The following is a 24038-nucleotide window of genomic DNA, read 5'->3' on the forward strand; positions in this document are numbered from 1 at the left end:
TCAATAAGAGACGTAAGCCAACATCTAATTAGCAATACCCCTGATCTTGTGAAAGCAAAGTGGTCATAAAACAGGCCTGATATATCTCCCCCCTTTTGTCCATGCGTCTAATTGTTTGCCGTTTTAATAACGGTTGCTATTGACTGGGCAGTGGAAGATCTACAACCATGACGCAGGTTGTGTGTGACGCACGAAATGGGCGGATTTTTTGCTCAAACGCTGCGAAAAATATCCAACTCAGCATTTTGTTCCCCCTCCTGTACACTTAGGAAAACTGTGCAAATATATTTAACATAAACACTGTTTACTTCCAGTGCAGCCTGACTTGTTTCTGATGATTTTTCTGCAAAAAAAATAATATTTTTTTTTTAATGATGGTTATGTGAACTGTTCACTCCACGAGACATTTCTGCTTATTTCAAGAAAAATCTTCATTTTGTAATTCAACAAATCGTTGCTTTCGTCTATTATTTAGGCTTATCAAGAACACACAGCATGTTTTTAGGACCCCAGCAGCTTAAATGTCCTGGTAGCATGGCCACTTTTTGCAGTGTTCACCTCCTCTTCCTCCTCCCTCTCCTCCTCCTCCTCTGTAAAGACAGAGGGGGCAGGTCCTGTTGTAGTGGGCTCTATTACTGTCGTGGCAGGTGCTGCTGTAGCTCACACGGGGCTTGCAGAGCCTCCCTGCTTATCTGGTTATAATTATAGAGAGGTGACCTGGTTTCAGCACCGCGACTCGTCAACAGCTCCAGTGCACAGCGGAGATTTGGCCAGCCCCTCCCCGCCCCGTGCGTCTGACAGAGCGGGTAGTCCAGGGCGCAGCCTCCGCGGCAGTTTCAGCACCAGCAGGCGGCCGGAGCGGAGCTGTCCAACACGTTCAGCACTTTGGTTCTGGAGGAGGGAACCCAAACCTCAGACAGCCAGGATATTATCTTCCTCCTGGACACATTACGAGACAGCTTATTTCAGAATGGCGTCAACATACGTCGGCCTTTTCGTCCTTTTTCAGCTCTTAGCCCTGAATGTAGTGAGCCAGATATCTGCCTTCCCCACACCTACAGCCACAACGGATGGTGAGTTGGCCGTCGCCTCTAGCCGTGAGATAGAAATGCATTGTAGTAGTGTTAAACTGTAAGAAAAAAAAGTGCAATATTTTGTGTAATATTGCAGAAATGTTACAGAAAACTGTTACAGGAGGAAGCCGGTGATACAAAGGAGATTTTTAAAAACGCCACAAAGTGCTATTACACTCTTCTCAGCACACATGCTGCATAAAATTATCAAATAAAACACTACAAGGTTACCTTTTAACTCATTACTGCTCCTCTAATCCCTTAATAGCATTTAAGAATATCAAGGAATATCCACAGAGAAACTACATTTAGCCATCACACGTTGTACACACTGTACAGTAGGCTACACGTATGAACATTTAAGGGATATTATTTAAATGACTCTTCATTATTGTAAAGGATTTATAATGTTTTGTATACTGTTTATGCACCTATTCGTCAGTAAACCTGTTTACCGGCAAAATATAGCAAAAAAGCAGTTCCTTTAAAGTTGAGCTCCAGCTCAGAAATGACTGGCGGGGTTTTTAACGACGCCTGGTCTCATGTTATGGCCGCTTCTGGTCTATTTTCGCCGCAGTTTAATCTTTTGTTTGATAATCCGATTAAGCTGTGCCTCTGCGGTGCATGGGGAGTTTGAAGAGCAGAGGATCACATAGGTCTGAAAGATACAAATGATTTACAATGAACAAGAAAAAAGAAATTCAAAGTTTAAAAACAAATGTCACACTTTTTATAAAAGTACATTTTCTTATGTTAGATTTGGTATAAAGCACATTGATCTAGGTTCAATTTACATTTTTAACCTCCAGAATTAGAGCCCCCTTATCAATAATAAAGTCATTTTGAGTTTACTTATTTCATGTTTTTTTCTGTTGCAGATAAAACTGTGTACAACAGACAGTTGACAGAAGAAAGACCAGTACAAGAGCAGGTAAGCTCTCTTTGTCCATGACTCATAGCTAATTTTCTCATCCAATATCCGGCCAAATAGGCTTTATGGTCAGTTGTCAAACAACCAAGCATTAGCCCAGCAAATATTATTAACTGATGTTATATCCTGAGTGGAAACCATTGTTTAATGTCCGTCATTTCCCCAGATTGCTGAGGTTGACAGCGTGAAGGCTGCAGTACAGTCAGCGGGTAAGAGGAAACCTTCCTGCCAATCAATTAATGACTTTATTTCCGCCTGCTGGGTGGGTTCATGTTGCTGCACTTCCAGTAAAACAGGCTGTACTGACTAATAACAACAATTAGAGACCACAATAATCCTTCACCACTTTAATTTCTCTCATTTGAGCATTATATCTGTGTGGTTGTCTTTCAGAGAGCAAGCGTTCGTCTGCCTCCAAGGACGCTGCATCAGAGCAGGACCTTGATGACTTCACCGTGCTGAAGTCCCTGGCCGATGGCCAGAAATCAAAGGAGGCCACTGAGGTGCCACCCAAGAAGGAGGACCAGTATGTTCCAGATGAATCCGACTCGACCAAGAGTCGGCGTCTGGCTGAGGACTACGACTCCACCAAGAACGGGATGGATGACGGCAAGTACCAGGGTACCTGTCACCACGCACCTTGTCCTGGCAGTGTTTGGGTGTTGGGTCTGACTCCTTCTGTTGTGTGTGATCTCTGCCTCTATCACCAAGGGCTGGCCTCATGCCGCATGCTTCTTCTGTGTGTCACTGGCAGGCCACCAGGCAGACATTTTAAGAAAGAGTAGGCAGAGGAAACACGTGTGTGTGATGGGGATAAGCAGAGACAGATAGAAAGAATCAAAGACACAACACGTGCATGCCGAAGAGAAAGATTATCCTCTCAGCCACTGCAGTTGTCGAAGCTTACGCTGGACTACTGTACCAGCTTCTTCTCTCCAAAGGAGGCTTTAAAATATGTGGATTTTTCTCCCAGACATAACCATTCATTTGATTTCATATTTGTCAAAATAAAAATCATTTTGCTGATATCTACATAGATTTTTAGTGTCAATATATTTCAGCTCAGCACACATTTCACTGTATGCATGTAATTTGATATCCAGTCCAATCATCAGCATAAAGCAGAGTCTCTCAGGCGAGGTGACTCAGACACAAAGCGCTGAGTGCTACACTTCATCGATTCATGCGGTCAGCCCGGCAATGACAAGCAGCTCGTCAGGTTACGCTACATCTAAATTTGGCAAGCGCAGTTTGGATTTCATTTCTTATTTCCTAGAGTGAGATAGAAATAGGCCCTGTGCTTGAAGGTAAAGTAAATCACTGATGATTCAACCCACCAATATGGCCAAAAGTATTCTGGTGCTACTTATTTTTATTGTGCGTGGACCTTGGGAAGCAGCAGGGATTGTTATGTAAGAATCGAGCTGTAACAGTTGCACATTTCTTACCCAGTTGAGTGGATATGTATGTATTGAATATGAGGAGAGGGCGAACCATTTATTACTGGTGAAACCTTTTTCACCTAATGAGAGACTGAATTTTTAGGTCCAGGTTTAACATTTCAAGTGCAATAAAGAGACAGAAAAGAAGGAGTAGATTAGAGAACGGGGAAGCTTAATGAAATCTCCTACAAATGTAGTGTTGGTTGATTGCTCCATTGGAGAAAAGTAAAAAAAAAATAGTATACTCAGTCACATACATTTTGGATGAAAACAGAAACACTCGCTTTATTCCTGCACACAGCTCATAAGCACGTTTACAAAGTTATAATTGATAACGTGTGTCGTCTCCTCTCAGATGACCCAGAAAGCTTCCGTCAGGTCGACGGCACTCCGCTGACAGCAGAAGACATCGTCCAGAAGATCGCAACCAAGATCTACGAGGAGGACGACAGAGGGGTGTTTGACAGAATCGTCTTAAAACTGCTCAAGCTGGGGCTGGTAGGTTGTGAGCTTGTGTGCTGTTCGATTTGACACAGCGTGCAGCGTGACATTAACTCAACAGGGACCCTCTCTCTGTACTTTCTGTTTCCCTGGGAGAGGAGGGGATGTGTGAATTGAGCTCTGTTCCACAATCTCGGCTGTGAATTATTTCTTTGACACTCAGTAAGTAGTTCAGAAGTGTCCAAACTGCTCCTGGAGATTGTTCTCTCAGTGACAGTGATCAATATGTGACACGTTGAGGCTTATAGTGAGTTCACGCTGTTCTGTTCTACACTACAGAACATTTGTTACAATTGTTCTTTGTCTTTGCCTTCCTCCCTCCGTAGATCACAGACAGTCAGGCAGACACTCTGGAGTACCAGGTGGCAGTTGCTCTGCAGGATCTCATCACCAAAAATGCCAAAAATAACGAGATTGAGGACGTTGAAAGCAATGAGCAAGAAACCAGGGGAGAGCAGGACGACCAGGGTGCAGACTCAAACAAGGTAAATAACTGTAAAGAAGTCATAGCAATGACAATGATAATAACAGTAAGAGCAAAAAAAAAATAACTTTGGCATCTCCAGGACACATGGGAGCCACCCAGACGCCGCTACTATGAAGACGAGGAGGACGGGGAAGAAAACGATGATGAAGCTGAGGACGAGGTGGACAGGGATGTAGAAGAAGAAGGGGGTGACACTGCTCCCAACACCTGGGACAAAGATACTGAGGAGGGCAACGAGGTGAGCCCTGGAGACGGGCTCCAGGACCTGCAGTACTTCCCAAACTTCTACCGTCTGCTCAAGAGCCTCGACTCAGGTAAAAACACACGCAAAACAGGACTAGAAAGATGTTATTATTGTTCGCTCAAGGATGATTCAATGCTTGCTTTGTCTGCCTTCATTCCCCCGATACATCCTGTTAGGAAGTGCGGATGAAACACACACACATCACTAATTATTTATGTTCCCATCGTCATGACCCCCACAGTCAAACAGCATGTGGTAACATTAACACCATGATAACCAATTAACATGAACCAAACATTGACGCTGGATTCGTCTGTTGTTGCAGATCAAGACATTCAGGAGAGAGAGACACTGATCACCATCATGAAGACGCTGATTGACTTTGTGAAGATGATGGTGAAGTACGGCACCATCACGCCTGAGGAGGGAGTGTCCTATCTGGGTAAGACATAACACAATATCAAAACTGTTTATATACAGTCTGGTGCATTCAGTGCCAGAACATGGGGCAAAGAATTGTGAATGAAAGATGCCACAGTCAATGGAGACCTAAATAATTACATTACTATACATTAGGCAGGTGAACTTATTTGATAATATTATACATATTTAGTGTGACAGTACCTTCTTATCCTTGTAAGGAAAATTATCTAGACAAAAGCTCAGTTTATTTCCTTTTTCCAAACCTTTCAATCGCGCCTTACAGTTGTGATGTCGTGGAAAGATCCAGGAAAAAAGTGTAGACCTTTATTATTTTTGATTTTATATCTACTCTCTGTGGAATCATGACACGATGTAGTGATCATGATGTTTAATGTAGTCATTCTCAGCAAATTTCATATTTGTGTTGATTTTGACAGCCCCTGTGGACAAAATCGGTAGTTTCCACATGAAGACCGCCTCCTGTCGTGAAGATCTTTATCTGGCTAGCATGTGCATTTGTTTTGAAAGCAAGTGAAAGAAAGACGCAACTTGTTTTTATTACTTTTTTTAAGCACAGCTGTTTGCAGGATGCACAGTCATGAAGTACTGTATCTATTTGTGGCTATATGAGGATTAATAACTGTATGGTGAAACAAAGTAAATCCCACTTGGCCTCGCTGATAGTTTTCTTATATGGGTCATATAGAGCATCATCATCAGTAATTATCTGGGACTAAACAAACAACAATGGTGCGTTTTTTTGCACTTGTGAAGAGTTTTGATGATGTCATTTATAACCAGGAATTGTATTTTGTGTTATTGTGCATTCATTTGGCCTATCACATATATTAATACACATGTATTACGCCCATGTTGAACAGCCTGATGTATGTGTGCTTAACATGTGGATGAAAGGTTTAAAATCTAAGTTTCAATCTGTCCATTGCATTAGCTGATGAGTGCACATCCATTTCTCTCTCTGTGTTATATGCTTTTACCTCCTGTTCTGTGTGTTCAGCCAAACTAATGTTTCCTATCAGCCTGTGCAGTGAAGTGTGAAGCCTGCATGGACAGATTAGTGTCAGGGCCACCCTATATAGCCAGGCTTGTTTTTATGGCTGACCATCACATCAGTGGCCAGTGGAAAGGTCAGCCACCTGTAAGGGACAGCTGTCATCTCTTTGTGTGAGCTTCAGGAAACCCAAGACCCAACACTCAACTCTCCCTCTCTCTCTCTGTTCTAATGACACTCCGGGGCAGGAAAAACAAAAAGATGTGCTCATTTATACAGGGGAGGGGGTCTAGTTGTGCTTGAAAATCAGCTTGGCAGACATCTAGGGCAGTAACATTAGTGTCATTATCACTGAATGTGTCAATTATTTTTCAATCCAATGTTGAAAATGAAATGATGAAAAATGTCCTTCACAAGTTTCCTGCGCCATTAATCCAACAGTCCAAAACAGTAAGGTATTAATTTACCAGAGCTGTTCTTGATGAAAGAAAATCTTAGCAGACTAACACTCATGTGATTTTGTCGACTAATTGTGAAGGTCGTTTGGTCAAAAGATCTGTCAAACTGATTTTCCCCACAAAGAGTCATCCAAAAGCACCACTTTAGATTTTTGTGCTCATAAGCTTCTTGGCAAAAAGACATTAGCAAAGCAAAATCATTAGAATAAGATTCATCTGCTCCAGAAATCTTAGTTGAATGAGACCACAATTAGCTTTTAATCACCTCATCGACTAAAAGGGAGTAGCCCTTCAATTTAAAGTGATGAGTGTAATGAGTGTAAAATAGAAAAGCTGCCAAACGTCACATTTGAGAAACTTAAAACAAAGACTTCTTGTTTGATATGTGACTTAAGTGATTGATCAAAAACTGCCTAGTCTTAACACAGAAAATAATTTATAGTAAGCAAGTAAGTAATTTATAGCTTATTAGAAAAGGTTTACAATGTGAATATAAGAGCCTGAGTGATATGGGATTTTTTTGAGCTGGAATTAAAATAGACCTTTTTTATGCAGACTATGCACTGATTTCTCACCACTGCAAACGTACACAGAGAGCTAATTAATCAAACATAAAACTTTATAAAAATAATATTTAACATTGTTATACATTATTAAACATAATACAAACAATGTATCACATCATCAGACAATTCTATAAATAATAACTGAGAAAATAAAGAATAAATAGGAATTAAATAAATAAATAAAAATAACCATCATCACTAGTGTTAGTCAGTTGCTGACAAAAGAAGAAGAAAAAACTAACACCATTCTTTCTGCATCATATATTGTGTAAAAAGGTTTTTATAACAGACAGCATATACACCTGATACTGATATGCATTTGATAGGCCAATATCAGCTGATAATATCTGTTAACTGATATATCCGTCGGGCTCAGGTGTTTATGCAACTGTAAGAGCTGCGATAAGGTATTATAACTGTAGCCGACCTTGTGTAGGCTGCAGAAGTATCAATCAATACTCTTTAAGATGACCAAGCAGCTTGTTCCTTACAGCGGAACAAGTGACCGCTGCTGACGTTACTAATGGGAACAAAACAGCCATATAGCCTTTCACAAGATGGGGGTTTCCTAGGCAACCCCTCTGACTTTACATTGTTTAGAATGTGAAGAATTAATCGGACGGAATTCCACCATCGCCTAGCAACAAGTAATTGCCCCAACTCCACCATCCCCAGCACGCTGCGATGCTCCGATGAGTCACCCAGGTTCACAACTGAATACACAGGGCTGTCAATCAATGCTAATCGGCCGATACAAGCCCCAAGGATAGACGGAGAACAAGAGATGTGAGTGGGGGAGGAAGAAAGATGGTGTTTATGTGTGTGTGGGCAAAAAGGGAGAGGATGAAATAATGGGCTTCCACTGTGCTACAGGTTGGAGGAGGCAGCCTGAATACACAGAAAGTGCAAGCGAGATGCTTAGATTATAAGAAATAAAAGGAGGCTTGAGTTAACACAGATGACAGAGGAAATTGGTTGGCTTATTTCCTTGATGCTCAGTTATGGTGAACCAAGCCTTCCTCTTCCGCTCTTTATTGTCCTTTTGTCCTAATATCCAGAAATCTAATATCCTGTGCCCATGCAAAAGATCATCCATTAAGATGTGGGAAAAAAACTCCAATTTGTAGTCATATTTTCTCCTTTTTTTGACTCTGCTCATAAACATTGTTACATTAAACATTAAAACAACATTAAACACAGACAATACAGAGAGACAAAATACAGCTGTCACACCCTACAATTGAATGAGCACACTATCCACTTAAATGCAATTCAAGACACAGTTATAATACATAAACACTTAGGTTTAAAATATTTCAGTTAAATAATTTAGATGCACTCACAGTGAACAAGAGTACTATTTTATTGATCTTTTAAAATTGACTTAAAGTAAATTAACAACATGTACAATTTCCAAAAGATATTATATAATCCAGAATATTAACTAACCCAGTTGAGATGCTTCAAAGCAATTTTGGGTCACATTTTAACTTTCAGTCCACCTAATAAGCATTTTTAAGTCCTAGTCCGTATAAAAAGCCTTAATATTAATCGTATTTAATAATTGATGTATAAACAGATTATTCATAATAGCACAGTAAAACACATTTTTATAAAACAATAGAAGCTGCTGACAAATCAAATTCAGTAATAAACACTTTTCCTTCAAGTTGACTACAGCTACATTATATTGTGTTAAACAGTGTTTCTTAATGCTAAATCAGGGGACTTAAAGTGTTTCCAAAACTTGATTAGTGGATGAAATTTAAGCTCATCTCTGGCTTCTGTGTATCTCCAGAACATCTGTTTTCTCTGTTTTCCAACCATGATGTTTACCCCTTTGTTAATCCAGAGAGGATCAGTTGACACTTAACTTCAGTCTCTTTGAACCATATGATCTGTTTGTCATTCCCTGGCTGATTTGGTGTCTTATATACTCACTAATCTTGTTGTGAAAGCGTAACCTGCTGTAACATAAGTGGTAACACACCCTGATGAACTTACTCCCAGAATAATGTAGTTGTTTGGACAAATTGTAGATAAATTATCCCTATTACGGCAGTCATTATGCTGTATTTGCTTTTCCAATATTCAGTCCATGATGCATGAATAAATTATTGAGATGATAGAGGAAAAGAACAAGGTTTTGTTCATCACTGTCGTCACTCTTGAACCTCCTTTTCATTAATTAGGTGAAACCCTTTTGTCATGTTAATCACCCGCTGAGTCACACAGGACAGTGTGGGCCCTTCAAACGGCTAAGTGGTTTTTATTCATTGTCTGTAGAGTGAACTGACGTAACAATGCTAATCAGATGTAAAGTAAATGTTTGGCCTGTTTCATCCACCTGCAGAGAACCTTGACGCTATGATCGCCATGCAGACCAAGAACAAGCTGGGCAAGGCACTGGGGCCGCCTGACTTCACTGGACCCAACGGTAAAAAGCCTCACAAGTTTTTCTCATGTCAAGCATTAATAAAATCATATAAAATGAATTAATACAGTCAGTTTTAATTATGAAGGAGCTGCAAAGGCACAGTTTCTTTCTTATATATAATAAAAAATATGGTTTTACATAGTACCCTTGAGTATTTTTATACTTTTAAAGTTAAACAAACTAGAAAGGTATATGACAAAACTTCCATGTAGATCTAGGTTTTGGGAGGTACAATTTACCTTGTTTGGCATTTGGGTAAAAATGCTTATTTGCTTTTCTGGTAGCTTACATTAGCATAATGACTGAAAACAGCTAGCCAGGCTCTGCCGTACCATTTTCCACTAAACTAGCTCTGGTTCTCAAACTGTTATGTTCACGATTCTTGGAATCTTGGCACCAAAAAACAAGCATGGACCAACTATTAATGATAACAAAATGCTAAAGACTATTATGTGCAAGACTCCATCCTCGATCCAGCTAGGAACCAACTTTTTTGGTTCTGACCCAATTCATTTTTTGTGGAATTGCTTCAAAATTAGGTGCATGAACTGGGATGGAACCCATTTCATGTTGGTGGAAAAGGGGTAACAAAAGATAACAAGATCCAACAATCAGTGCCTCTAAAGCTCAACAAAAAATTATCATATGTTGATTGTTTAGTCCTTTCATAATCCTAAAGTCTACAGGAAGTGACTGGTCACAGCCCTCAAAAAATGTCAGATTCTCATTTTTACTCCTCAGTTTTTGTGTAGATAAAACAAACAATATTCAACATGTTAAGTAGTCTCTGCCAGAAAGCATACAGACGACTGCTATGAGTATCTCGACTAGCAAACTGAGCTATATGTCTTAATGCTCAGCGTGTTGTTTCTTTGCTGTAGGTAAAAGCTTGGATGAGGACGACAACACCAAGGCCGAGGCCGCCAAGATGCAGAAGGAGTATGAGAACCTGAAAGACTCAACCAAGGAGGAGCAGCCATCAACTGAGACCAGTCAGTCCACTACCCAATACTGATGACCAGAGAAAACATGAATAGCTTTTTGATTTGATAATTTGCTAAAATAATTTGATACCAATATACCTATAATATTTTGATACCTCTTTGCCCCTCAGAAATGATAATCCATGTGCCTTGTAAATTGCTCAACTTGTTTTTTTTTATTTTGTTTTTTGCATTATGAATTTTATGTTTTGTTTTCTGTCAAATGTCCAAAATAAATGCAGAATTATCAAATACAGCAGATTCCCACCACATCAGTTCAATGAAGCAAAAACCTTGTCAAAAGTTGTTTTCGCCCTGCAGGGCTGACAGGAAGTACACCACGCTGTAGTCCAGGCCAATCATAGTTAAGTCCCTGCTTGTCCCTGAACTAGGCCAGTCCAATAACAGTCACAGGAAAGCTTGTCACAGCTGCCATTATTATCCATCCCTGTACACTGTACTGTACTCATTCATCAGTGTAATCCACACAAACACACACACACACACACACCCACACACACAGGCACACATTAAAAAAAAAGAGAAACAAAATGAAACATAGAGCAGGATTACCACCAGGACATTTGTTTTTAGCAGGAAAGGACTTAAATCCTGAGCAATGTCAACTGAATTGCTTTATCTTTATATAAACAGGCTGCACTGAGTTGCATAATATAATAGTTATGGAAAAATTAGAGGCATGTGTTTTAATCAGAATTAAATCTGCGGTTAAGGAGAAGTCTTATGTTGATTGGTAGTTACTATGAATATAAACTGATATCATATATACTGACTCTACAATTTTTCCACATTTAAGTGGGTCTTTTTTGCACCGGGGGCAGAAAAAAATATATTTTGTGCTGTAGTGTTTAATCTGAATCCAAGCTGTCAGCGTGCTCTCATTGCAACAGAAATTTCAAAGTTAAAGCAAAAAGTCTTGCTTCAGGAAAATTTAGCGGTGTAAATAAATGATGAGTTTAAGATAGCTCTGTCATAATCTCCGTTGGAAACAAAGGCTCTTCTGACTGAACATACTTCAGAAGTAGTAAAGATAAATTCACTTGTTTTCTAAACTTTAAAGAGGAAGATTTTCACGTCTCCTTTTCCTCATTTTCTTTACCAGATCAGCCTGGCAAGTCAGAGACTTATCTGGAGGCCATCAGGAAGAACATTGAGTGGTTGAAGAAACACAACAAAGAAGAAGGCAAAGATGGTGAGACACGCTCCCTTTCTAAGATATTTCTAGTTTAACCAGACTTTGTTGCTCTCATTTCTCCAAACTTTGCTGAGTTTTAAGAGCCAGACCAAAAAATTAAAGAAACTCATTTGCAGACTCTAATCTCCTTGATAAACTGTGGTGGGTCACAGACAGATCAGAGGCGATGAACTGAGGAACAGAAAATTTGAAGGGTCTTTTGTTAGCTGTAATTTGCAATTAAAATGAGTGTGGGACACCAGGATAGATGCTTCACTCCAGATCTCATGAATATGGATAATTCTCAATGAGTCTGTTCTAATTACTCGTGATGCAGCTTTCTTGTTCAGAGACAGAAGTCCATTCATTTAATCCCTCCTACCTGTTCCTCAACATTTATAGTGTGTGTACAATTAAGCATATGAGAGATTGTGTGAAAAGGCGATGAGGATTCATTATAGTGCTTTTATCACAACAGAACAAAAAGCCATGAAAAGACCATCATATTTTCTCTTATTATGCTCATGTCTCTTGATTTGGGAGTTGGTGAGTGTGCATTTATGTCCACTGCCTTACACATACTGTAACTGTCATCATTCATAATGAGGCAGCATGTGACCCAGAAACTGCACCAGTCTGCAGAGCTGTGAAAACCGTGCACTTGTCTAACAGGAGAAGCCTGCTGTTGAGCTCTTCACAGTGTAAAATCTATGCCCGGTGGTGCTTAATTAAGTAGCAGAGAATGAAATGTTAATGAGTTCTCACTATTCAGGCCATCCGTCCACTGTTGATCATCACAGCAGGACATCTCACACTAAAAAAAAAGACAAAAAGTTCTAGCTCAGTGAGATTTATATTTTCTGCTGTTCAGTGGCCTGATCTAATCTGAGTCGATCAATGGGTGATTCAGCCACAAGTGAGTCAAAAAAAAACAATTTAAAGAGGGATAAAAACAAAGTTTGACCTAGATTCTTGAGTGCATCTTAAACCCAGAATAAAAAAAAGAGGGCTGACAGTGTGCTTATAGTGCAGGGGGGCTGAAGCAGCAGGGAAGTTTTGTTCGGTGCTCATCTCCGACCTGGCTCTATATAGGACACTTCATTAGCATTCTGGTGCACGGAGTGGTTGTCTGGGACAACAGGGGCCCCCCCGCCTGCCTGTCAGTGATCTGGGCAGAGGAGACGGACAGATAATGGTGTCAGAGTAGACAAGCTCACACAGAAAGCACACACAGAGTCAAAATGCACCCCCAAATCACCCAATTTTCTTGCAGTGGGACTAAAATGATACACCATCAGGACCCAATTTTCTAACTCACTTTGCACCACATTAAACTGCTCTCTGAATTTCACCTCATCATTGTCGTCTCTATATTTCCCTCTCTCTCTTCGGAGAAAGTACAGCTGGAGGAGAACAAAAGCCCTTTCAACCAAAAAGCAGTGTCATAGTAACAGAGTGGGCGACGGGCCATTTATTGTGTATACTCCACCAGAAGCACCCATTAGGACGGTCTCAGAAGACTCTGTGTGTGTGTGTGTGTGTGTGTGTGTGTGTGTGTGTGTGTATACGCCTACACACCGTACAGATTAGCCAGGGGAGCAGATGGACGTGAAGAGACATCCTGGTTTTGGCTCGTGGCTCCTTGCAGCCAAGATTGAAGAAGCGGTGCGGTCTCTAATCACATTCAGTTAATCCCTCACACACGTCGTGTTTGTCAACTGTATCTTGAAGCAATGCAAGAAATTGCTGCTGTTGGAAATGTAATTAGGAAAGTTGATGGGCGACTTCTTGGCTGTCCTCTGTCCTTCTGTTCCCTACTTCATTCGGAGTCAGATAGAGCAGGGACTGAGCAGCTGTTTGCCTGCTCTCTGAAACTCATCTGTTACCGTGATGGATAATACAGAGGTTGTGTTCATCTCTAAATATAGCCACATCCTGCTGCGGCCTTATGGTGTTTTGTTAAATGACAATGACTTGTCTAGACCAAGGTGAATACAAATGGTGCTTCAAAAAAGGTATTTCCTTAAAGGTGTATCAAGCACTTTCAGGAAACTGTCTTTCCCCCAAAAAATGACCCCATGAGGCATTACAAGAAGCTTATTACAACCAATATTGATCTTTTTTCCTAGTTTCTGAGCTCTAGTTTGTAGAAATTATGACAGGAGCAAAGCAGGAAGTCAGGTGATGTAGCATAAAGAGCTGCACCACAAGGAGGAAGTCTGGGTGGACGGATGGGTCAAAAAACAAAGGACCTTGACCTAGGAGACTGCAGTACATGTCCTGTGTAAAACCAAAAGTCAATGTACCTAACTTAAGTCACATATATAACAAACTTAATTTACATTACAAAGTACTTATTTAACCCAAACAATGAACTTTTCCTGAACCTAGGCAAACCTACCATGTTGATCTCCTGCCATGCGTCATGGATGTATAAAGAGAACTACTTTTTCAAAATGTTGTCGGACCAAATTAATCAAATTGATTGATTCAGTCACTTCCCAGGGGTTGTGACACCCAATTAGGTCACTTGACGGATCCGGATGTTGTAATTCCACTGTTAAGCCTCTATGAAAATTATCTTCAAAGCCCAACACTCTTCCTGTTGGCAAAGGCCATGGAAAAGGCATGACCCACCCTAGTCTCCCTTTGATTGGCTTGTACCCGTTGACTTTGTTCATTTGGTTGGTTGGGTTAAGGCATGAGGAGTGAGATTGGTTAAGATTAGGGGTACGAATATCAAGGTCAACCTATCAGAGGCAGAGTAGGGCGGGTCATGCCTTTGCTATCAAAGATATTGCCACAGGCAGAGGCACTTATTTAAGAAATGCTCCTGTGGGTTGTACGGGAGTGTAGGAACAAATTACCTATCATATGGTTAAAAGACTTTATTTGATTATTTCTGTTTAATGGAAGTTACAGTGATTACACTGAAATGGAATTGAAATAATTAATAATTTCCCTTTTAAAGAAGTACTTGACAATCCAGTTTCACTCTGTGATCTTTTGACCTCTTTATGATGTATGTGGTATCTTCTTAACCCCAGACAAACATGCTAACTCTGACCTTAATCCTTCTTGATAATGAACTACCGCATCAGATTATGGCTTGTTTGGGTGTGCCGTCTTAAGAAGTTTAATGTCTGATCTATCCGGTCAACCACTATGCCCCTCATGATCTTCCAGTCTCACATTATAAAACCATCCTGTTTTGTCTCTCGTTCCAGATTACGACCTGTCCAAGCTGAAAGACTTCATGGACCAGCAGGTGGACTCCTACATTGAGAAGGGAATCATCGCCAAGGATGAAGGCGACACCATCAAGAGGATCTACAGCAGCCTGTAATGCCGTCGCCCATCCTCCATCCTCCCACCAACCTCTGGCCTAAAACACAGGACTAAATCTGACATTAACATCTCAAACCAAACCCTGACTACTTTACCCATGGCATGGTAAAATATATACTGTGTATTCAAAACTACCTGCTTAGGGGAACTTGTTTACCCTCCCAGACATTCCCAAAATGTATCAAGAAATAGGGATTTAATAATCAACAAAACAGTCAAATGATTCTTTACAGCTACCTAACTGATTATATTTGCACGCCAAGATCGCAGAGTAATAATCATTAGAATATTATTGAAAGAAAATCAAATTATTTTATGTAACCAACTCACACGTCCAACTAAATGCTAGCATTTACTCCAACCTGACTCCTGTGGGAAATGAATGTTATGAGAGTATGATGCTGTAGCTTTGTCATCAACCGTTTCCAACACTTTTTTTGCAACAAAATGCACATATATCAAATTGTACTCATTCTGTGTAACCTGTCTTAGCCGATTATATTTCCTTTTTCCGGTGTATATGTAAGATCTTAATGTATTTTTGCTTTTTATTTTACCAAAAATCTATTTGTTGTGTATCATGTCGGTGCCCTCCGTACTTCTATTATGTTCTGCTGTAATTCTTCTGGGAGCCACTAGAGGGCTGTGTTTGTATCATCTCTGCATGTCTCTGTGAGTTCAACATTTCCATCTCTGTAGAGACTCAAGATAAGTATTTTTAAATGTAAATATTTGTGATTTTTTCCTAAAGTTTAAAAGCAATTAAAACATTGCCTTTTCTTTATCTGTGTACTTAAATGTGACATTGAAGCAGCACTGTTACAAAAAACCAACAATAACTGACATCCACATGCACACAAGAACCTGCATTTTCATGGAAACACGAGATCTTCATGTCTGGTTTAAATACATATTTAATCTCCCCAAATAAAACCAATAGAATTTAAAAGCACAATAAAACAGCTGTTACAGACAGTTCTCCACACACATAAATAATGCATTCACACTTCAAAAATAGAGCAGTCCCTTCTTTTTCCCAAAGAAAAAAAAGCTTCAATGAGGCAAATGGAAAGTGTTCAAAGGCTTGAGTCCATCCACCGCTTCTGTTTGTGGTGTGCTCGTCATACAGACATGGTAAACACTGATGAGGAAGGCCTGAATATACTTCCCAATGATACTATTCTAGGAGGGGATTTAGCACATCAGAAGCAGTTAGCAGGTCTAACAAGCTAATCCTTCTGGAATCGCTGAGTGTGTGTGTGTGTGTGTGTGTGTGTGCAGCAGGTGGGTTCTGTACAGCAGCTTCAGAAGCATATGATGAGTTGATGGGTACGTGTGCTCGAATGCTATTTATATCAGAGGCTCCTCGTCTCCAAGTGAAACCGTACAAAACAATAACAATCATATACATCGGAATAATTGCATATCAATAAATAAAAGGCAGACATGACACTTTTGTTTAACGTGGTTTGGTAAAAGCAAAAAGGAAAAGAGAAAACAAAGCGGTCAGGGTTGTGGTAGTGTTTGCGTGTGACAGGTGTGTGCGGTAAACAGACTGATCCTTTATATCTCCTGATATGACGTCGTAGGGGCCGTGTAGTCCTCCTCATTGTTCCTGCAAATGACAAGAAGACAGATAACCTTTCAATTTTTCTTTCCACAGCACACACATTTTAATGATTGCACACACACTTTCTTTAACTCATTTCCTCTCTTTCTCCCTCTGCTTAACCGGTCCCCACAGTGTCTAGGTGAGAGCAGTGTGTGTGAATAATGGATGAGGCTAACCAAACAGTCGTATTGTTCTCCGTCACAGCTGAAGGCTCGTCTGGCCTCTTAGTACAACACACAATATCTTTTTAACCTTTTCTGTAAGCTGGCCACTCTCAGAAAAACTACTTCTTAGCTGACAGAAATTCCTCAATTAAGAAGATTTTTCTCTTTAGAGCCAATGTACATGTTCAAATTATTCACAAGGTCCAGCTAAAAAGGATCCCTGTTAATTAGGGGAAGAAATATAGAGTGATTAAAATCAATAGAGGATGTAGAGGAAGGTTTTGACTGCGAGGAGAGAGAAGAGTAACGGTGGGAGGCTAGAAGAATGTTGCCACAGAGCTATAGATTTTCTTTGGTTGGAAAACATCCCGAGAGATGACAGGATCATTCTTTTAAACTCAGACGAGCTCGCTGTAAAATGGATTGTTGTGTTAGGATGTGGTATGTTGTGGTCAGGTGTCTGCCACTGGACGTTGACTGGTTACCTCCATCTTGTTGTGGCGAGGATGGACTGATAGAACATCAAGGACCGTAATTGAAATAGGCCTTGGACTTTATTCTGTCATCCCTGACAATTTCTTGGAGATTTGTTGTTGTTTTACTGTATTTTAATTTGTTAACTAAACTAAATGTTATCAAGTTCTCAGTGCTTTTTAGTCTTCAAGAGACTATTTCGGGGAAAAAGACAATTGCTCCAATAGATTACAAACTTGCTCATTTCTTGCAGGGATCTATCTGGTGGAGCCTAATCACCTCTATCTAGTCTTTCAGTAAGTCTCCCTCAATGGGTTATCTCTATATCTACCTATCTATATCAAAATTGACATGGGATTTGCTGGAGAGTAAGGTCTTGGTTCAAAGGAACAACTACTTGAATTTTGGCATTGATGTGAATCTGGGAATTCTGATGTTAGAGCTTCTTACGCGATTGAATGAAGATGAAGAGAGATCCAGATCTGATTCCTGAGGGGATGTTAACAGAGTCGGGAAGTAACCTGGTGTTTGTTTTGAAGAACTCCAGATTTTGGAATGACCTGTTTTTTTGAGGTCAAGCTGGCAAAGTCATGTGTCAAATTACTTTTGAACCATGAGTTTTATTGCACAGATCCATCTATCCTTTAGTGTTGATAAATATTTACATATTCAACATATTAGCAAATTATTTTTTGAAAACGCTATGTAACTATTAACTTGTTCTGAGTCAAAACTTGCTTCTTCCATCAAATTTGAAATATCAAGAGTGTTTGGAGTCTTTGTGTTTAATTTTCCACCCTTTGTTGTTGGATGTCTCTGGACCATAGACTGTATGAAGGAAGTGAAAGCACCCAGTGGTTTGTGGGATACCGTTTTAAAGCCACCAATCTGGCCTGTCTTCGTTCTTTAAAACCAAAAGTGACCATATTTGAAAGAGAGAGTGGAGCTGGGAGGGGGACGCCAAGTTATCAGCTAAAGATTGTCTTTTACCAAATCCTGAACACAACATTTTTAGGCTCAAAAATGTCTTATCATAGTGATATCTTAGTTACTGATTAAAGTATGATATATATGAAGATGTAAGGTCTTCTAATTGAAATGCATCAACCAGTCCAGTATTTCCTGCAGTTCAGGTTTGTGGTTTGTTCCATCCTCGGGAGGAAGCCAAACAGACATGCGGTCTGTGTTTGCTCTGCAACTGGAGGGAAACAACGGAGCGAGCCTCTGTTTGTTTAAGCACACAACAGCCCCACAGCCAACCTTTGATGTGGCTGGAGTCAGAAACACGGCTTTAACACAAAGCTCGGCTCTGCCTCAGCTGGTAGGTAAACATTTAAAGAGAAATTAAAATCATTGTCTTGCACGTTGACTCAAGGCTCGTAACACAGGTCTACATGTACTGACGCATCACAACAAAAAATAAGGAAAAGTCAGTGGTCAGAAAATAAGATTTTGTCTTACACTGACACCAATATGACCAGTATTTAGTAGTATTTCATTACATTAAATGGACGTTTATCATATGATGATAACATAGACAGTGTTAGTTAGAAGCTTAATTTAGCCATGAAATGCTTACTTATAAACAAGACAGCCATTTTCCATGGTTTTCTTGATAATGACTTTGGTTATTATCAAGAAAACCATGGAAAATGGCTAGATATCAGCTCTTAAATTAAACTCTTATCAGCTATTTTTGTTGTTATTAATTCTATTTGTCCAAACAAATGTACCTTTAGTTGTACCAGGCATCAAAATAAACAATAAATTGAAGAAAACAAGCGTGGTCTAATAATTTTTTCGATTATTGTATATCACCTTCAGGACTTCTTTTGGAATACTAGTATAACATCAAATCAAAATAAAATTCCTAAATTTAACAGTTTATACCATTTCATATCCGTACAATTAAATAGGTTAATGTGATAAGATTTTAGTTCTTTGAGGAGAAATTAGAGCTCTGTCAGAGCTCTATATCATGTTTTCAGACCAGCAGTGACAACAGATATCTGACACAAAGGACAGTTGATGCCGGAGCAGCTGCCAAATCATTCAGGTAGTGTTACTCTGAGGCCATCAGGAAGGAAATGAACATGACGTCTTCTCCATGAGTGCCAGTATTCACTATAGTATGAGCAACAATCTAAGAAAAACAATTAATACTCTATTTGCGTAGGGGAAACTGCTGCAGTGTGACTCAGTCCTGACTAAACTGATAGTACCAACAACGTCTGTTTTCTATGAATGGGGGTATGCCAGGCATTTATTAGTACCTCACTACTGAGCAGACGTGCAAGCGTTCTCTGTCTCAACATGCAGTGTCAGGAAGACAAGCTCAAGCCTGAATCAGCAAGCCAAATCTCCTTCTAAATACCTGATTGTTGCATAACGTGGCATCTGACTAGAACAGCAGGTCTGTAAAAGCCTGATTCGTATCTTCGATCCTCCTTCTGTGAGAACATTTGCACTTTCCTGTCTGTTCCTGCTGACTGGCACGTCTGACAATCACCTACAGAGTGACAATGACAGTCTCGGACTAATTTTCTACAAACTCTATTCATCTGCACTTGGTAAAAAAAACCCAGTCCACAGTCAATACAAAAGTTTCCAAACTGATGTTAATAACTTGATTTTGGGAAAAAGGGGAAAACTTTCACCTTCACCTTCAGTTGCATAATTCATCTGCATTCATCTGTTGTTGAATCCAAATAGTTGCTATTTTAAAGCATGCAACTAAATGGCATTATGCAACACCAAACTTTGTATTGTCTATTGGCCCAATCCATGCATAAAATACCTACATAGTCTCCATAGGTTTCAATCCAAAAATGGGCAAATCGGAGGGAGCATGGGTGAGCTGAAAGCATCGACTAGCCACCTGTCACGGCACCCCTCTTTCACTTAAAGTGGCAACCGCCTTAATTACGCATAACTATAGGCCTTCATACAAGTTAAACTGGTGAGTAGTATAAAATCAACCACTACAGTTACAGTTACTACAGTTGTCAAGAATGGGAAAGTTAGCTAGGTTTTTTAAACCAGGCTGTAAACATGTTTATTTCTGCTGTAAAGTTGGGCATTTTAACATGGAAGTCTATGGGGATTGACTTGCTTTTGAAACCAGACAGATTCATGGCTTCATTTTTCAGCTTTGGAGGTTGCCACTTGGCCCAACCCTGATACCAAATCTTTCGCAGGAAGAAAAAGAAAAACAACTCTGCTTTCATGGTCACTAAACAGCATTTAACCTCACAAAGACACAGAGGCACCATTTGCTGCTGACAAGTTTACGTCATTTGCATGAGTCAACAGTCAGTTCTCACACCCACAAGAAACATCATCTGATTGGATGCCTGACAGGACCGTAGGGGAAAGAGAGAATGTTGTAATGTTGTAAGTGCTATCTTTTTCCTGGTTTTAACGTATTACAGTTAAGTGATGAACTGAGCAGACTGTCTGGCTGTTATATTATTTGCCTTGACGCACTTAGTTATGATGTCCACATTACTGGTATTTATCAAAAATCCCACAGTGTAAATATTTAGTGAAACCACCAATAGTGAACCCTATGATACAGTCATAATATTGATATTGACGTAAAAAATATCTTTGTATTTGATTCATTACATTTGGCCCCCACCCATAGTGGCATACAGAGTTCACAGCCTGTGTAGAAGCATCAACAGGAAGAAAAGCAGCAGCGTTAAAGCTTGTAGTTGCTTAACACCTCACCTCACTTCCTCCTCTTTCAGCCTGCGCGCTGCCTGCTTTGATTGTTTAATTTGCAAGTCCAGTCTGTGTAAGAAGTCTTTGGCTGACAGCTCCTCTGGCTGGGGGGGTTTGGAGTCCGCAGGGGGCGGGGAAGGGGCTGGCGAAGGTCCCTCGATATCCTGCAACATAACACAAGGTGTGTCTGCCTCCTGGCACGCTGCTTCACCGTCTCCATCAGGAGACTCTAGAGACAGTCCGTTAAATATGTAGCGCTTCTCCGACACCACGGGGATGTTGAGGCTGTTCTTCAGGAAAATGCAGTCGTTGCTGAACAGCTTGTTGGCTCTCTTGATTTGCTCCATCTGGCATATCAGGATGACAGCAAATGACAGTGTTAAAATAGTTTCATTTCTATGACTCAGCTTCAACCCTCTTTGTTTTGATCTTTTACCTTATATAAATATCTGGTGTCATAATGGATATAAATACACAGAGTTGCTTTTCATTTGTCTATTACAGTTAGTCTTCTTATGATTTCTTGCAAGTAAACAAACGGTTTTTGGGTTGTATAGTATACATGCATTGTAAACTGGAGAGATATGAGCTAAAACAAAACAATATCTAAACAATCTTTGGACACAAACTCTTCTTTATAATTTATTAGCAGCTGTTTAAGCTTGCTAGAGTCAATGATTGGGAAAACCTTAGCATTTCTGTGTTTAAATTGAGGCAAAATATTGACCTATCACAGATAAATTGCTATCCATCTGTATCAACATATATGTTATCTGATATTAAAACTTTTTTACAGAACACATTAATCAGAAAAAATATACTCAGGATGATTTCTAAATTGTGTTAGCTAATTGTTTTATTTTATTTATTTATTTTATTTTAAATGGTCAGCAATTGACTGATAAAACATCCAGAACAGATGTTTATTTAGATTTTACTTATATTATTATTATTATTTTTATTCCTAGAAAAGAATGGCAATGTGATACATTGTATGTTTAATGTATAATAATGTTAAATATTCTATTATAAAGTTGTTTGTACCTCTGCAGAGTCATATCGGTGCACAATCTGCAACGACAAGGACTATTTTTATTCCAGCTCAAAGATTCACTATATTGATCTATAAATGGTGAATTTGCTCTCTTTTAAATCAGTCTCAAAAAGCTCATATCAGTCAAGCTTTATTTTACATTTTATAAACAGATGTTCTTTTGACTGTACTAAGTGGCTTTGAGTTCAGGGTGAAACTCAGCAGTCAGTGACTCCTGACAGGCCAGTGTGCAAAATTTCTTTCACAATTAAAATAGGAGCGTCTCAGTTGAATGGCTACAACACCTGCCATAATGCAGGACTTGTTTTGTGCAAACAGATGTGCATGCAAATACATTACAGACCTAGTTAACACAGTAAACATTTGGGCTTCAGGGTGCAATTGGGGCCTGGGGAAGTCTGACCCTTGGGGCAGCACCTGTCACTTTCAGTTCAGCTGTAAATTAATCCTATTTGTCGCCATTCTCCACCTCTATACTTTTAAAAACAATTGTGGGCATGGCTCTAAGAGCTACCTTTTAGCTCAGTGCTGTTTGCACGTTTCTGAAAATGAAAGTAAAATGAAGAAGTAAGCCCTTTTGATACAAGGTGAAGTGAAATACAGAAATAGTCTTTTGATGTGAGCCCAGAGCTCTGGTTGATGCAAAACCAATAAAACGCAGTGCTCAAACGCGTTAATGTGATTGTTCTTGGCTCAAGTTTATTTTTCTCCATAAACTAACTTTAAAGGGGAATCAAACAATGGTGTCCTGGCAGATCAGTGGATTCAAAAGCAGGAACAAATCATAAGAGAGAATAGATTCTGTTGTTTTGGCTCTTTGTTTGTCACTGAGGGCTGATCAGCTGCTAAACCTGTTTTCCTCAGCCCTTCCTGTCAAGGTGAACATCAGAGCAGAAACATTGCAGTGGTCGTGTTGCATCCTTACCGTAACACCGTATTTGAGAGCAATCCCTTGCAAGGTATCACTGTCTGTAACCCGATGCTCTATGTATTTCTCGCCCAGAGAGGCCGTGACGCTAGCTGTGCTTCCGTACGACCGGATCTTGGTCCGGGCCAGGCTCTGGGACAGTTCGCTCTCGGACTCGGAACCGGACCTGGACCGAGGGAAGATGGGCTGGCCAAATCGTCCTCCTCCATCCCGAATCGGCAGGACGGGCGAAAACTCCGCCATCTTCTCTTGGATAAATAAAGAGCCCGGTTACCTCTGTTGTTTTAACGCTCCGGTTGAACCGCTGCAGGGGAGTAAATCGCTGGTTTAGGCGGCAGGGAGGTTCCCATCCCCGGTCAGATTCAGCATGACAACCCGGGGGAGAAGAGACATGTTTCGGGGACCACTACCTCACGGGTAGCTTTTGTCATAGATCCGTTACGTTGACGTAAGAACGTCCAGAGCGTGCAGGAGGAAAAACAATAATACCGTTTCCGGTTACACTTTCAAAATAATTCACAATACGTTAGATAGACCAGTGGTTCCCAGAGTTTTTCTACTGGGCCCCCCTTTTCTATCTAAAAAATGCTTTCAAGCCCCCCCGGCGGCCTCCACACAACAAGCAAGAATGATCTTGTCATATTTTCTCATCCTTGTTTTTTGTATTTGTGATATTTCGAGTAGAGTCATGATCTGATTTAGCTTTTACCACACTGTAAAAAATGTTTGTAGAAATAACAGTAAAACACAGTCAAATACATCAGAAATAGGGCGTAAAATAAAAAATTGTATATCACCGTATTAGACACTTTTAATTACCTTAAATCAAAGATAGCACAAAACTTTTACTTTTTTCTGTCATAAACTGAAAGAATTTTGCTGTAAAAAAATATATAACATTTTCATGCAAAATTTATGGAGAAATACCATAATGTGTAAATGAATGACACAATTGCCCTAAAAATAACGAGAATATTCAG

At 39.9% G+C, this 24038-nt stretch overlaps 2 protein-coding genes across 3 annotated transcripts; one reads left to right on the plus strand and one right to left on the minus strand.

The window, feature by feature from the left end:
* The first annotated feature begins 635 nt into the window (after positions 1-635).
* Positions 636-15882, plus strand: scg3 (secretogranin III). Of its 2 annotated transcripts, none has more exons than XM_059352486.1 (12): positions 636-1073; positions 1952-2004; positions 2171-2213; positions 2398-2625; positions 3802-3944; positions 4274-4432; positions 4514-4748; positions 5004-5120; positions 9491-9574; positions 10456-10566; positions 11681-11770; positions 14980-15882. In XM_059352486.1, the coding sequence occupies exons 1-12, from the start codon at positions 971-973 to the stop codon at positions 15096-15098; spliced, it is 1485 nt and encodes a 494-aa protein (XP_059208469.1). In that variant the 5' UTR covers positions 636-970; the 3' UTR covers positions 15099-15882. The 2 variants fall into 2 exon arrangements, with proteins under 2 accessions (XP_059208469.1, XP_059208473.1); XM_059352490.1 differs by having other exon boundaries at positions 637-1073; positions 2398-2613.
* Positions 15883-15996: 114 nt separating this feature from the next.
* lysmd2 (LysM, putative peptidoglycan-binding, domain containing 2) lies at positions 15997-23580 on the minus strand. The gene is made up of 3 exons (XM_059352491.1): positions 23056-23580; positions 21083-21423; positions 15997-16715 (listed from the first exon to the last, which is right to left on the minus strand). Exons 1-3 carry the CDS (start codon positions 23299-23301, stop codon positions 16664-16666), a joined length of 639 nt encoding a protein of 212 aa, XP_059208474.1. The 5' UTR covers positions 23302-23580; the 3' UTR covers positions 15997-16663.
* Between the last annotated feature and the right edge of the window lie 458 nt (positions 23581-24038).

Source organism: Centropristis striata, chromosome 2 (genome assembly GCF_030273125.1).
Source record: "Centropristis striata isolate RG_2023a ecotype Rhode Island chromosome 2, C.striata_1.0, whole genome shotgun sequence".
NCBI lineage: Eukaryota > Metazoa > Chordata > Actinopteri > Perciformes > Serranidae > Centropristis > Centropristis striata.